The 14,031-nt window shown below is 42.7% G+C and overlaps 1 protein-coding gene across 9 annotated transcripts in view; it reads right to left on the bottom strand.

The window, feature by feature from the left end:
* Positions 1-14,031, bottom strand: part of KIAA1217 (KIAA1217 ortholog) — a 109,443-nt gene that overhangs the window by 41,825 nt on the left and 53,587 nt on the right. For all 9 annotated transcript variants that reach the window (XR_015872786.1, XR_015872785.1, XM_088457834.1 and 6 more), the window contains 2 exons: positions 13,586-13,641; positions 7,906-8,072 (listed from right to left, as the gene is read on the bottom strand). Coding sequence is in view for 7 of the 9 variants with exons in the window: in XM_088457834.1 (XP_088313960.1) it covers positions 7,906-8,072; positions 13,586-13,641 (223 nt within the window). In the remaining 2 variants the exon portion in view is untranslated. The remainder of the gene's footprint in view (positions 1-7,905; positions 8,073-13,585; positions 13,642-14,031) is intronic.

Raw genomic sequence — 14,031 nt, 5'->3', positions numbered from 1 at the left:
AAAGGCAGTTTTGCCCAAAGAGTGAAGGTTTGCACTCCAAAAGGTTTTTCTCTTGTAAAATACTTTAAATGTCAATAATTGGGTCAGTGGTTCTTCTATATAAGATACTTGCCTACTTTTGAAAACTAGTTGCAAGGATGTTATAGCTGGTAGTAGAATGTGCAGGGTGCCGTTCAGGGGGGTATGTTATGCTTCATCCAAAGGGCATGGCTAACTCCACATGTGGGAATATCTGTGCTTAAATGCTTGTTGCACGATATTTCTATAAAACATTACTAGCAATATATTTTGGGAAATTTAGTACTAGATACTAACAATACTCGATTTCTTGTTTGCAACTATCCACTGAGATATTTTCTTTCTTCTGTCTCAGCACAATATACATGATGTAATGCCCAGTGCTTAAAGTGGTCATCTGCGTTTTTTCTTTTTAAACAAAGGGACAGCGCGCGTGCCGGGAAAGAAGAGGCATGGTCTTAACAGAAAGGGCGTGGTCACACAATAGTATTCCCAATTCAACTTACACCACACAGTAGCACAATCTTGATTCACCCGAATCAAATTACACCACATAAGTAGTCCCTTATTCATTTATGACACACAACAGTGCCCCTTTTACACAATGCCCACATTTGTGCCCCTAATACACATAATGCCCACAGTAGCAGTGCCCCTTATACAATTCCCAATGCAGTAGTGCCCCTTACACATAATGCCCACAGCAGTAGTGCCCCTTATACAATGCCCATTGTAGTGGTGCCCCTTATGCAGTGCCCACAGTAATGGTAGTACCCCGTATTCAATGCCCACAGTAGTGGTAGTGCCCCTTATGCAGTGACCCCAGTAGTGGTGCCCCTTATGCAGTCATCCCAGCAGTGGTACTGCCCCTTATGCAGTGCCTACAGTGGTAATACCCCTTTTGCAGTGCCTCCAGTAGCGGTAGTGCCTCTTATGCAGTGCCCACAGTAGTGGTAGTGCCCCTTATACAGTGACCCCAGTAGTGGTAGTGCCCATTATGCAGTGCCCACAGTGGTAATGCCCCTTATTCAGTGCCCCCAGTAGAGGTGCCCCTTATACAGTGCCCCCAGTAGAGGTGCCCCCAGGAGTGGTGCCCACAGATATAATGCCCCCTGAAGAAGTAATTCCCTCTGTAGTAGTGCCAGTAGTAATGCCCCCAGTAGTAGTGCCCCTAATAGTAATTCCCCCTAGTAAATGCCCCCAGTAGTAGTGCCACCAATAGTAATGTCCCCCAAGTAAATGCCCCCAATATGAAGCCCCTTACACAAAAAAACAAAATCAATACTTTTCACTGCTTTTAGTCACATGGCACACACTAGCAATAGCAACATGTGCTGAGATAAGAAGACACTGATCATAGAGGTCAGGCAAGATGTATTCTCTACAGCCGAAGGGTCCAACAAAGAGTTGCTGAGAGTCAAGAGCAGAGTCTGCAGATCCCGGACAGCAGTTATAGTGACTGTGGCAAATCTCTGTCCTTGTCCAGAAACTCCCTGGTAATCCTCCAACTGCAATGAAGAATCCAAAGAATCTGGGGGTTTTGATTTGCAATTTGGTGCAAGGGGAGGGTAGGTAACTATGGGCCTGATTCAACAAGGAATGCAGTTGCTTATACGCACACAATTGGCCAATTGTTGCATACTGCGCTTGTGCAAAGTAGCCACTGAGCTTGGGACTGCGATAACAGAGGATACGCAGATCCATGGCAGAGTGATTGACAAGAAGTTCCTTTTGTTGATGGTGATGGGGGGTATGGGCAAACACAGGTGTGCCAGTGCGTTTCAACGCCATTGCATGGGCGTGTATAAATTAGCCACTGCGATACAAAATGCCGCCTGAGGTCTCATAGCATGCGCTGAAATAAGCAATTCCTGAGTAAGGTCTGGGCTTCCCTAACTGTCCGATGTTTCTCAATGTTACCGATTGTTTCTCTAAGTATACGGATGTGAGTAAGGGGAAGTGGGCGTCCTTATGTCAGGCTGCAATCGCAATGCAAACATTTAAATAACACCACTGATATTAGCAACACAGTTGCATGCGTATAAGCAGAATATCGATCCGTAGTGAATCAGGCCCTATGTAACCAGGCATGTTATATTAGAGCATTAGTGGTGCTTTAATGCTAACATGGAAAGAATTATATAAACCAGGGGTGGCCAACCCGCGGCTCTTGAGCCTCATGAGGCTCTTCTGAGCTTCTAACGCGGCTCCCGGCTCGGCAGATCCCAATGTTACTGAGAACGCTGGTCTCTATAGCCATCAGTGGCTAAAGAAGTCTCTGATCGTCTCAGAGACCAGCGTTCCCAGTAATGCAGCGCGCGGGTGACATGACATCACCCGCGATGTGAGGAGCCCGCGCGTCTGCTGGATCCAGTTAGATCCAGCAGGCGGCGGATGCAGCAGCGACGGCGTGGCGGGACTCGGGAGCCCTGACGTCGTGGAGCAGTGCCAGCTCGAAGGTAAGTTTCTTCATAGGGGGGGGGGCTAGTGCTGGTGGCATGACTACAGGGAGAATTGCAGGAAGGGAACAGCTACACTGGGCATTGCTTAATGGGCACAGCTACAGGGGACAGTGCAGAAGGGGCGCAACTACTGGGGGGCATTGCTTAATGGGCACAGCGACAGGGGGCATTGCAGAAGGGGCAACTACTAGGGAGCATTGCAGAAGGGGCAACTACTGGGGGCATTGATTAATGGGCACAACTACAGGGGCATTGAAGAAGGGGCACAACTACAGGGGCATTGCAGAAGGGGCACAACTACTGGGGGCATTGCATAATGGGCACAACTACAGGAGGGCACTGCATATGGGGTACAACTACAGAGGGCATTGCAGAAGGGGCACAACTACAGGGGGCATTGCAGAAGGGGCACAACTACAGAGGGGATTGCATACTGGGCACAACTACAGGGGGCACAGCATAATGGGCACTGGCATTCTGTGGTTCTGGATTTCAATATGTAGTTTATGTGAACATGGCTATTTCAATGCTTTCTATATTGCTCTGGCTTTTTCTTTCACTTCAACAGTGAAAAATTTATATTGGGAAGATTATGTAAAATGTCCTGGGCTCACCCCCAACCGGACTAAAAACGGGGTGTGTGCCACAAGGTCATGCTCCTGCAAATGTCATACCAAAGGCGTGCGCACAAAAATGGGGAGTGGCCGTGTAACAAATAAGCCACAACCCCTTTTTTGTGCACGCGACGTAAGCGCGCGCATGCTATCAGCTCTTTCGATTGACTACATCTTTTTTGGCTCTTTGCCTCCGATATGTCCTACTGCACATTGCATCACACCTCCTGCTGCATTATGTATCCTAGCTGCGCCGGATACATCTGCCGGCTAAGGTGACCCATGGGGTCACGCAACCGGCCGCCGCAGTTGAGATGAAGAAGCCAGAAAATCTCCGTCAGACGATGGAGATCCTGGCTTCTTCCTTCCACCCCAATGCCACCGAAACGCCTCCGTTACGGGGAACGGAGAGCATCGCTACCCCCTCCCCGCCCATAAACAGCAGCAGGCTGTCAATCACTGACAGTCTGCAGGCTGGATCGCAGACGGATTCTGCGCATGCGCAGAACGGGTCATGTGCCTGCGATGAACATCGGGAATCTGCGTTCAGCAGTGCACTAGCCTGCATTGCTGATTCAGGCCCGGGCTAGGAATATATGACATTACTACAGTTTGACAAGTAGAATTTTTCATGAAAGGCTTTCAAACAGCTCTCAGGAAATCAGGAGTGCGGAGAAAAACAATATTCCCCTATGAAACAAACTTCAATTTCGAGAAGATCTCTAAATATATTTGCACATATATTTGTGAATTTAACAAGCCGCATATAAAACATATGGTACATAAGCATACGCATAAACCTATATATGAAGTATTAGCTGTCCTACTTTCTCATATTAGCTGTGCTCACAAATTAAGGCTTATTTTTCATTACCTGTTATACAGGGCTGTACATGAGGAAGATGTGCGGACGACGAAGTATAATTATCTGTAGTAGAATAGTCTAATTATTTCTCGCCAATTACTGTAAATAAATAGTATGTGTAGCTGTGATAAAGAGACTTTGGCAAGAAGAACTCTAAAAGTTGTACTGTGGCGGAGAACCAATTAAATAAGATGAAATTCATTTGAAATACTAAATATTTGAAAGTAAAAGTGTTTTTCTCTCCTGCCTTTTAATGTTTTAATTACATGCGGTTACATTTCATAGAAGAAAACTCCTAGTTCCCACTGAGAAATAAAAACATGGCTTTTATGTTAATTAAACAGCAAACTCAACCCCAGCTAACTAAAAGTGGAATAAATCTAAAACTGTACAAGACCAACACTAAATAAAAAATGTACTAAGGCCCTCATTCAGAGCCGCTCGTTAGCGGCAGTACGCTCGTTCCGAGCGATGTTCGCCCAACTGCGCATGCGTACGGTTTGTAATACGCATGCGCGAACCAGTCAGTGCGGCCGAAAATCATTTGTTCGCTATATAGCGAGTGCCTGCTATTTTGAGTGACAGAATGAGGCGTATGTGGGTGGTAACAGGGGAAGGTGCTTGAAAACGGGGAGTGGAGATCCGAACGCAGGCGTGCCAAACGGTCAAAATGGGCGTTTTAAGGGTGTGCATAATTAACAAAGCAGTGTCATCGACCACGTCACCTGGTTGTTTTATAGCCAGAACTGCTCGCAATATAGTGGTAGGAAAAACCAGCCACAAGAATAGCGAGCAGTTCCTATGCTGTTCGATGTACTCGATTAATCTAATAAATAGCGGACATGACGTATGATGCGAGCGGCCAGGGGGCGTTTTTATCAAATAAACGAGCGTATGTTTTGTTCGCTCGTTCAGACATGGAGGCGGCAACAGACTGCAAGGAGCGAACGGTTCATTTGAATAGCCACCCCCTTTTTCTGAACGAGCGAGCGCTAATTGCGAGCGGCTCTAAATGAGGGCTTAAGTTCCAAAACATTCCCATAGCCTATTATAGGGGAACAGCAGATTGGAAAACTAACAGCAGATATATCACTACATGATCTTCTTTTTTAGTTTGCCCATTATTTAATATCACAAATGGGGCAACACATTTGAATCAAACTCAGCTATATCCTCATACCTTTACAGTTCTGACTTAGGAGTTGTTGGTATCAGATTGTATACATTCTGATAGCGGCAGCTGTCTACATGGGTGCCGAGAGGGAGGTGGGAGTAGGTACTAAATACCCAAAGCCAGATCCTTTACAGTGTACGGCGCCACGCATATTTTCTATACTTTTTTGGGGGGGAGGGGACATGGTCACACCTCACTATTTGGCATCACCCCGGCCTCGGAGATGTCTCATTAGCCCTGGCTGTCTACGTGGACATCTAACATAAAATACTGTACTAAGTACAAACAGTATAACAAAGTCTGGTTTACGATTTTTGTAATACAGATTAGCCAAATTAAAAACGTACAATTTTGCCAAATGTTACTAGAGATGTGCTATGCAGGCTTGGTTCGGTTTTTCCCGCCAAGTTTGGATTTTTTCCGCCAAAAACCGGGTCTCAGAAAGAGGCAAAACGTCATCTTTCATGGACTTTTGTCCATGAAAGATGATGTTTGTCCATGAAAGATGATGTTTTGCCTCTTTCTGAGACCCGATTTTTGTCGTGAAAAATCTCAACTTGGCGGGAAAATCCGAACCGAACCGAGCCTGCACATCTCTAGTTACTAGTTTTTCAATTATATGGTTCCTCTTCATCAGCGGAAAAATTAAATAATCAAGAATATTCTTAAGTAGTTTTACAGGTTTAAGGAATTGAAATGGAAAATTAATTTAAACCTTTTTCTTTTAACTGGAAGAGATTTACGTTTTATTGTACCCATAAAAGCAGCAGAGGGCACTGGAAAGTAATCCAATGCCTTTTTCCAAAATCGCACTAACCTTTACATTTTCCCTGTATTTGCCCAAGTGTCTGTCAAATATTTCTCATTAAAAGCAGAAACCAGAATGACTGGATTGTACCAGTGTAGGAGCTATAAATGTCAATAGTGCTCTACAGCAATGATAAGAGGGGGGATTTCAGGCTATACTCCAAGAGAATAAATATGCATATAAATACGGGTCTGCTGAAGCCAGCGGCTGTGTCCTTGGATCACTGACCCTGACAGCATGATTTTGCCATCATCCTGAGTAACCTGACGCAGCAGCAGATCAGAGAAGTTTGCAGAGGGCGTCTCTGTACTTCAGATGCCTCCTGCGTCTAAACGGAATGGACCACTGTCCAAACCGATTACATCCCTTTGAGTCATCAAGGTTCTTTTAACATATAAATAGTTAATTTTCCCTTTTTGCAAAGCAGACTGACATGGGTCTTTGTGTGTGAATGGAGGTTTGGTGTCAGCAGTAGTCTGTGTCATTCTCTGAAAACCCATTGGCTGGGCACTAACTCAGAGACTTTGCCATGTAAATGTAAATAATCTGAATATATTTCCCAGGGAGCATTGCCTGAAAGTATTCCTATCCTCAGTCATTGTCTTAGTTAAGAGAAAAGGAAACACACACCCTAAAACAAAATGCGGTTCTGACATAAATGTTGTTATATCTGTCATTATTGAGAAATAAAGGGGTGCATTATCATTTGTAGATAGATTGCCATTGATTCTAACCTGAGATGATTTGATTGGGTAAATCTTAAAATCTGGCCAGTTATTATACAGCTCCCACTCTGCATTTTATTTTCAGAAATAAGACAAATTAATCAAATTGTGTACCAATCCGTTACACTATATGTTCTGAGAATAAGTAATTGCGTTTTGACCATTTAATTTTTTATGATGCAATACTAACAAAAAGCTGTAGGTGGTGCAGTCTGCATTCTTATTTCTCTACCTTACTTTCAGCCAACAAAACTTGACCAAACAAACTGAGGGCCTAGTTCAGAGAATTATGTAAACTCGATATGTATGTAAATCTCCAATGTCTTTTTGATATGCATAGGAGCCGCACTGCACATGTGCGGATCTGGCCCTGCAACATCGGATTGACATGCTGCTGGCGTTTGGGGGTGGCATCAGGGAACATTCCATGAAAACAGAGGCGTGTCGGACCGGTTTTTTGGCCGTGCCAAAGCGGCCTCACTGGCCGGATATCCTGAGTAACCTGACGCAGTCGTCTGATCACAGAAGCCGTCAGGGGGCTCGGTTTTACTGGAGACGCTGCCTGCGGCTTTTGCATACTTTAGGTTGTCTACAAAGTCGCAGAAGCTTTGCCATTATTATAAATCTCTGAATTAACCCCAGTGTTCAATAGTTCTCAAACACAAATGAATACAATATTAGAAACTAGGACTAGTGGAAATATTTTGCATAAGGCCCCCATAGCTCTTGCTACGCCCCTGAGAAAAAGTCTTTACATCCACATAGTATTAACAATAGTTCTCAGAACCAGTCCTTGGTTGGGTCCGCTATTAGGCATCGCTTAGGATTCACTAACCATCCACGGCGAGAGGTGGAAGATCTGAACCCGCTGTACATTTGTTTTTCGCTTCAGTGTGTTAATGGTCCACCGTATAACCCTGCCAGATGGATTAGGTGCATGTCTTTCCCCTTTACAGTATTTGTCATTATATTATCAAATATGAATATAAATTATTATAGCTATAATTGATCACAAATGTCGCTTTTTTGACCCAAAAAGATGAACCACTAAAACAGAGAGAAACACTGTCCAGTTCTCCTGCTGTCAGGAAACTAGGTACCAACATGGGATTTGTAGTTCCACAAGTGAGGGACCGGCATGTTGCTTAGCTCTGCTCTAGTAGACTAAACACAAAAACCTAAAAATAACACAATGCGAATCACATGTGAAATTCACAGATACAGAGATTGGTAACCTACCTGCAGCTGCCTCATCTTGTGCAACTGGAGACGCAGCTCAGCTATGTTGCGCCTCACGTCATGGAGGCTGACTTGTTTATCTGATGATCCAGCAGATGGCGCTGGAGTGAAGACCGTTGTGGATTCAACAATGGCTAATGAATTCTTCCCACTGGATACCAGGTGTCCTGCAGCAACAACGTAACTAGTCAAACGCAGATTAAGAAGAATATAACCAGACATTAATGTGAAAAATTCTAAAAATAATATTTACACTATAGAAGACTATAGGTCGGGGATATAAAGCCTGTTGCTGAGTCACGCACAAGTTTGCATGCAGCTGCATGTAGCAAGTTTTTGCATGTGTCGCGGGCTACATACGCATCTCTGCAAGCAAAGGCACGATTCAGAGACGTATGCATTAGCATTCCATTCACAGGCAAGCGTCCTGAATTACATACAACTCAGAATCAGGAACGTTATGTCACTAGTCAACTGAAAAAATCCTCAAATGCTAATAAAATAGTGTGACTGTTTGGGGTGTTCGGAAAAACGCAGGCGTGCCAGTCCATTTGAAAGCCATTGCATGGGCGTGCATAAATCAGCCACTACGACGGCAAATGCAGCTTCAGTACTTACCGAGTGTGACGAGGATAGCAATTTCTGAGTAAGGTCAGGGCTGGTGTAATTCTGCGTGAGGGGCCGATGTTACTCGATGTTACCGATGTATACGCAGGACTGCAAGGTATTACGGATGTGAGATAGCAGTAGTGGGGGTCTCTATGCTGGCTGGGCAACGGCTTTGCGATTGCATTCATTAGCATATTTTCGCAGCAGAACTCACTACAGATCGCAATAGCGATCCGTAGAGAATCAGGCCCTTAGTGCCCCTAACAGTGTACGGTGTCTGTGAAGTCGTTAACTAGTCTTTGTCAAAAGAAATAAAGAATTCTATTGCGGCATTCCCTACTTCTCTTTCTACTTTTTTGCACTAACAATCTGCAGATTATCACGTTACTGACCCTCAAGTGATCTGCAGAACATTGCCGTCTTCAGTTCAACACAGTCCATGAGGTCTGAGAGTTTCAACTCAAAATATAGGTTTGCATGCCCTTCATGGTGGGTCCTTCTACTCATCTATTGCTAAACCATTGCACACTATTAATTCATTAAAAAAAAAACAATCATATTTTAATTATAATTTTTACATTGCTGAATTTCTTAATATTTAGATTTTTATTTTTTTTTTCATTGTAAAATGCTCAAATTGTAGCCAGAACTAAATAAACATTAAAAACAAACAAAACAAAAATAAATGGATTACTGATTCAAATCGGAGTAATCCTTATATCCCAACGAAGTGGCTGTTTCTGCTTCTATGTGTCATTGTATGTTCCCTCTATTCTAAACAAACTTTATTATGTTGTTGCGTTTCCTACCCAGAAACGTCGCTAACATGTTAACATGTTGAAAGTTATTTATTTGTCATAACTTTTGCCAGACCTTCCAAAAAAAAACATATATATTCAGTCAGGTCCATAAATATTGGGACATTGACAGAATTTTCATATTTTGGCCTCTATTCACTACCACAATGGCTTTGAAATGAAACAAACAAGATGTGCTTTGACTGCAGACTTTCAGATTTAATTTGAGGGTAATTACATCCAAATCAGGTGAACGGTGTAGGAATTACAACGGTTTCTATATGTGCCTCCCACTTTTTAAGGGGCCAAAAATAATGGGACAAACTAAACAATCCTAAATCTAACTTTCACTTTTTAATACTTTGTTGCAAATCCTTTGTAGGCAATTACAGCCTGAAGTCTGGAAGGCATAGACATCACCAGACGCTGGGTTTCATCCCTGGTGATGCTCTGCCAGGCCTCTACTGCAAATGTCTTCAGTTCCTGCTTGTTCTTGGGGAATTTTCCCTTCAGTTTTGTCTTCATCAAGTGAAATGCAAGCTCAATCGGATTCAGGTCAGGGGATTGACTTGGCCATTGCATAACATTCCACTTTTTAGCCTTAAAAAACTCTTTGGTTGCTTTTGCAGTATGCTTCGGGTCATTGTCCATCTGCACTGTGAAGCGCCGTCCAATGAGTTCTGAAGCATTTGACTGAATATGAGCATATAATATTGCCCGAAACACTTCCGAATTCATTCTGCTGCTTTTGTCAGCAGTCACATCATCAATAAATACAAGGGAACCAGTTCCATTGGCAGCCATACATGCCCACACCATGACACTACCACCACCATGCTTCACTGATGAGGTGGTATGTTTTGGATCATGAGCAGTTCCTTTCCTTCTCCATACTCTTCTCTTCCCATCACTCTGGTACAAGTTGACCTCTGTCTCATCTGTCCATAGGATGTTGTTCCAGAACTGTAATGGCTTTTTTTTTTTTGTGGCTCACCAATGGTTTACATCTTGTGGTGAACCCTCTATATTCACTCTTGTGAAGTCTTCTCTTGATTGTTGACTTTGACACATATACACCTACCTCCTGGAAAGTGTTCTTGATTTGGCCAACTGTTGTGAAGGGGTTTTTCTTCACCAGAGAAATAATTCTTCTGTCATCCACCACAGTTGTTTTCCGTGGTCTTCCGGGTCTTTTGGTGTTGCTGAGCTCTCTGGGGTGTTCTTTCTTTTTAAGAATCTTCCAAACAATTGATTTGGCCACACCTAATGTTTCTGCTATCTCTCTGATGGGTTTGTTTTGATTTTTCAGCCTAATGATGGCTTGTTTCACTGATAGTGACAGCTCTTTGGATCTCATATTGAGAGTCGACAGCAACTGATTTCAAATGCAAATGTCACACCTAGAATCAACTCCAGACCTTTTACCTGCTTAATTGATAATGAAATAACGAGGGAATAGCCCACACCTGTCCATGAAATAGCTTTTGAGTTGATAGTCCCATTACTTTTGGCCCCTTAAAAAGTGGGAGGCACATATAGAAACCGTTGTAATTCCTACACCGTTCACCTGATCTGGATGTAATTACCCTCAAATTAAATCTGAAAGTCTGCAGTTAAAGCACATCTTGTTTGTTTCATTTCAAAGCCATTGTGGTGGTGAATGGAGGCCAAAATATGAAAATTCTGTCAATGTCCCAATATTTATGCACCTGACAGTGTATATATATGTGTATATATATATATATATATATATATATATAAACAACTTCCATTCTTATGCCAGGGTTAGGTGGGCAATTTCACCCTGTGACACCCAACCATGGGTGAAAACCACATTCTTTGTGTAGGACAATCTATACTGCCCACCCCAAGAGACCAGTTACAGACATGGCAGTCTTATGTGACAATGACACACAGGCACAGCATAGCTGCAATTCTTACCGACTCTCACAGGAAAGTGCTAGATGTGTAACTGATCCCAAAGAAGCCTGGGGGTTATAAATTATCCAAAAGGTCAATGGCGCCTTTGTGAGCCCGTCCCCCGGTGTAATAAGTAAGTAACCCCCAGTATATTTTGCAGAGCATATTATATTATATTTAGTAAGATCAGCTAGATTGTGACGTCTGACATGAATAACTGCAGCTCTTAAATGAGCCATGTTGCTGTATGTATGGAAAATGCCTTGCGTGCAGTGACGTCAGTCCGTCTTACAGTTCTATGCAGCCTAAACTTAGCTCCTCTGTGTGTTACTGTTCTAAGTTACCAGCACATGGATCGCTGACACCGAGGTGGGCGTCAGGAAAGAAAAACTCAGGTGAGTTGTTTTCTTTTCTCAGTCACCTCATGTTGTGCCGACCCGGACATCCCGCATACATGGGGTTAATCCCAAACTGCGAGTTCATGGTGTTCTGCAGGACAAACAATTCTTCTGTTTCTGCTGACAGGAAATTTATTTTGGACACCAAACAACATTTCTCTGGCTGTTGTGACTGAGCCTGTATTTCTGGTGCACAAACACTATGAACTCTGTAGTGAGAATTTTCTACTCACTACAAGAAAAGCGAAAACAATCAATGAAAATAAAAGCTGTGCAGGTCCTAGCCGAGTATTACCAGGCAACTAAACAATGAACATAAGCCTATAATTTGCCTTCTAGAACAAAGCTACATTCAAATATATAGATGGAAGTTCACATAATGTGCCAGAACCTATATATGCCAGCTACTGTTCTCTTGTCAATACATTTGGGATGTTTGCAGTGCACAGTAAAGTAATCTTCCCCAAAGAAAACAACTTTAAAAAGTGCTCCCTCTGTATAACACTAGGTTAAAACACATTGAGGCTGTGCCTGCGTCTTCAGCCGGTCGCACATCTGCGACTTTATGCAAACGCCGCTGCACATCCCTGCGTCCAAATCTCCAAGGACTGAGATGGCCACTGTTGGCGACTGCAGACGCTGAAATACCGATTGGTGTTACCTGGGATGTGGCTCTCCACTCTGGTGCTTCTAGCACACACAGAGCTGATGCAACAAACTGCTCAAATACAGACTGTGCTAGAAGCACCAGAGCATAGAGTGACACCCCTGGCAGGAAAGAGGAACTGCACGGGTTGTGGCAGGTGCAGGGTGCTAGAATGAAGACTATGGTTTACATCCTATATATTAATAAGGCTTTCTGCAATTGTTAACCTGTAATGACCTTTTTGGGAATGATCGGGAGTAAGTTTGCATCAATAACAATAAAAGAAATTCTTCTTATCAGAGTAGTATACTTGTATGTCTTGCACAGTACACGGCACTTCTTGCTGAGCAATGATCTACAATAATGTAGGTGCTCCATAAGATATCTGTCAGGACATGACAAAGCATAGAGAGTAGATGTTTTGTTTATGGTAAATCGAGTGGTATTTCTTCATTGCATAGAAAATCATGGATGGCCATAGGAATAAACAGCAGGGATGTTGGAGCTGATGGAAGTTACATGTACGTTCTTTGTTGAATCACAAATAGATAGTTCTGACAATATTGCAGAATCGCTTGCTTGAGGGGGAAACATACAACATAAATGTACTTTCAGATGGATTTCTGGTTGTAGAATGCTATGGAAAATATTGATCCTATAGAAATTTACCACCACGGCAACAGATTTTATTTGTCATTTTTTAACATAATCACCTTAATATGTAGCACTGCATAACATTTTGGCCCTTTGATAATAACAGTGATATGTATATCAGGCAAAGGCCAGTGATATGTATCGCTAACAATAAAAATATATCCAACGTAAAGCTTAGCAATGTATTAGATTAAACTAACATATTAGCATTTTAATACAACAATAACAGACATCATGAATCATAGATGCTGTAGTAAAAACACATTGTTAAGTTAATGGTTCTATTTTAGGCAGATTGCAATCCCTGTAACACTGTCTAGTTTGGACTGGAAAAACTGCACCCAGTAGGTCTGGACGAAACCTGTCCTGCACTCATGAGATCCAATATGTTTGAAACGGTTTTCTATTTCTACCAATCAAAAGTATGGCTCTGCATGATGGTATTACTCTAGGTCACAATTGTTACTGTGTTTTATCAGTTCACATAAATGTATTATAAATAATAGAAAAAAAATCAAACTATTACCATTTGCTATACCCAGAATGCCCTGATGTAAGGTGTTATAAACAGCAGAGAGCAATAAAGGAACGACATCTTCATAAGCTGGAGGACTGATTTACTCCCAGCCATTAGACAACTATTCACCATACCGTACCTGGGCTGTCAGTGATTGGAGGAGTGCAGCTTGCGGACCTTATTAAGACTTTTTCACTGAAATAAGAAAAGCAGAAAATACAGTTGTTAGTGTAAGAGGCAGTACCAGTACTAGTCATAGGCAGGACATTCCCAGGACTGACCAGCCTCGGCACCATCTCGGGAGATATCTGCTGTGCCTACATTCCTGACTTTACAAAGGACTTTCCAAGTGTGTTTCAGCATGCATTATGTACATAATGTTTTCTCCATTCAGTTATACAGTAATGGGTAAACCCAAAACTCTGTTCCATAACTTCAGCTCAGAGAACCTCCAGCAAGCCATAGAGAATTAGCCTTGCTACATGTGGTGTATAGCTTGTGGGCTGTTTATAGAGCAAATGTGTATTTTATAAAAAGCTTATTTTGTGCGTACTAATCTATCCAACTGTTTGGAGTAATTTATCC

Source organism: Taudactylus pleione, unplaced genomic scaffold (genome assembly GCF_031769625.1).
Source record: "Taudactylus pleione unplaced genomic scaffold, aTauple2 ptg000788l, whole genome shotgun sequence".
Classification (NCBI taxonomy): Eukaryota; Metazoa; Chordata; class Amphibia; order Anura; family Myobatrachidae; genus Taudactylus; species Taudactylus pleione.
Note: the sequence above shows the minus strand (reverse complement) of the source record. Positions and strands in the feature narration are given on the sequence as shown.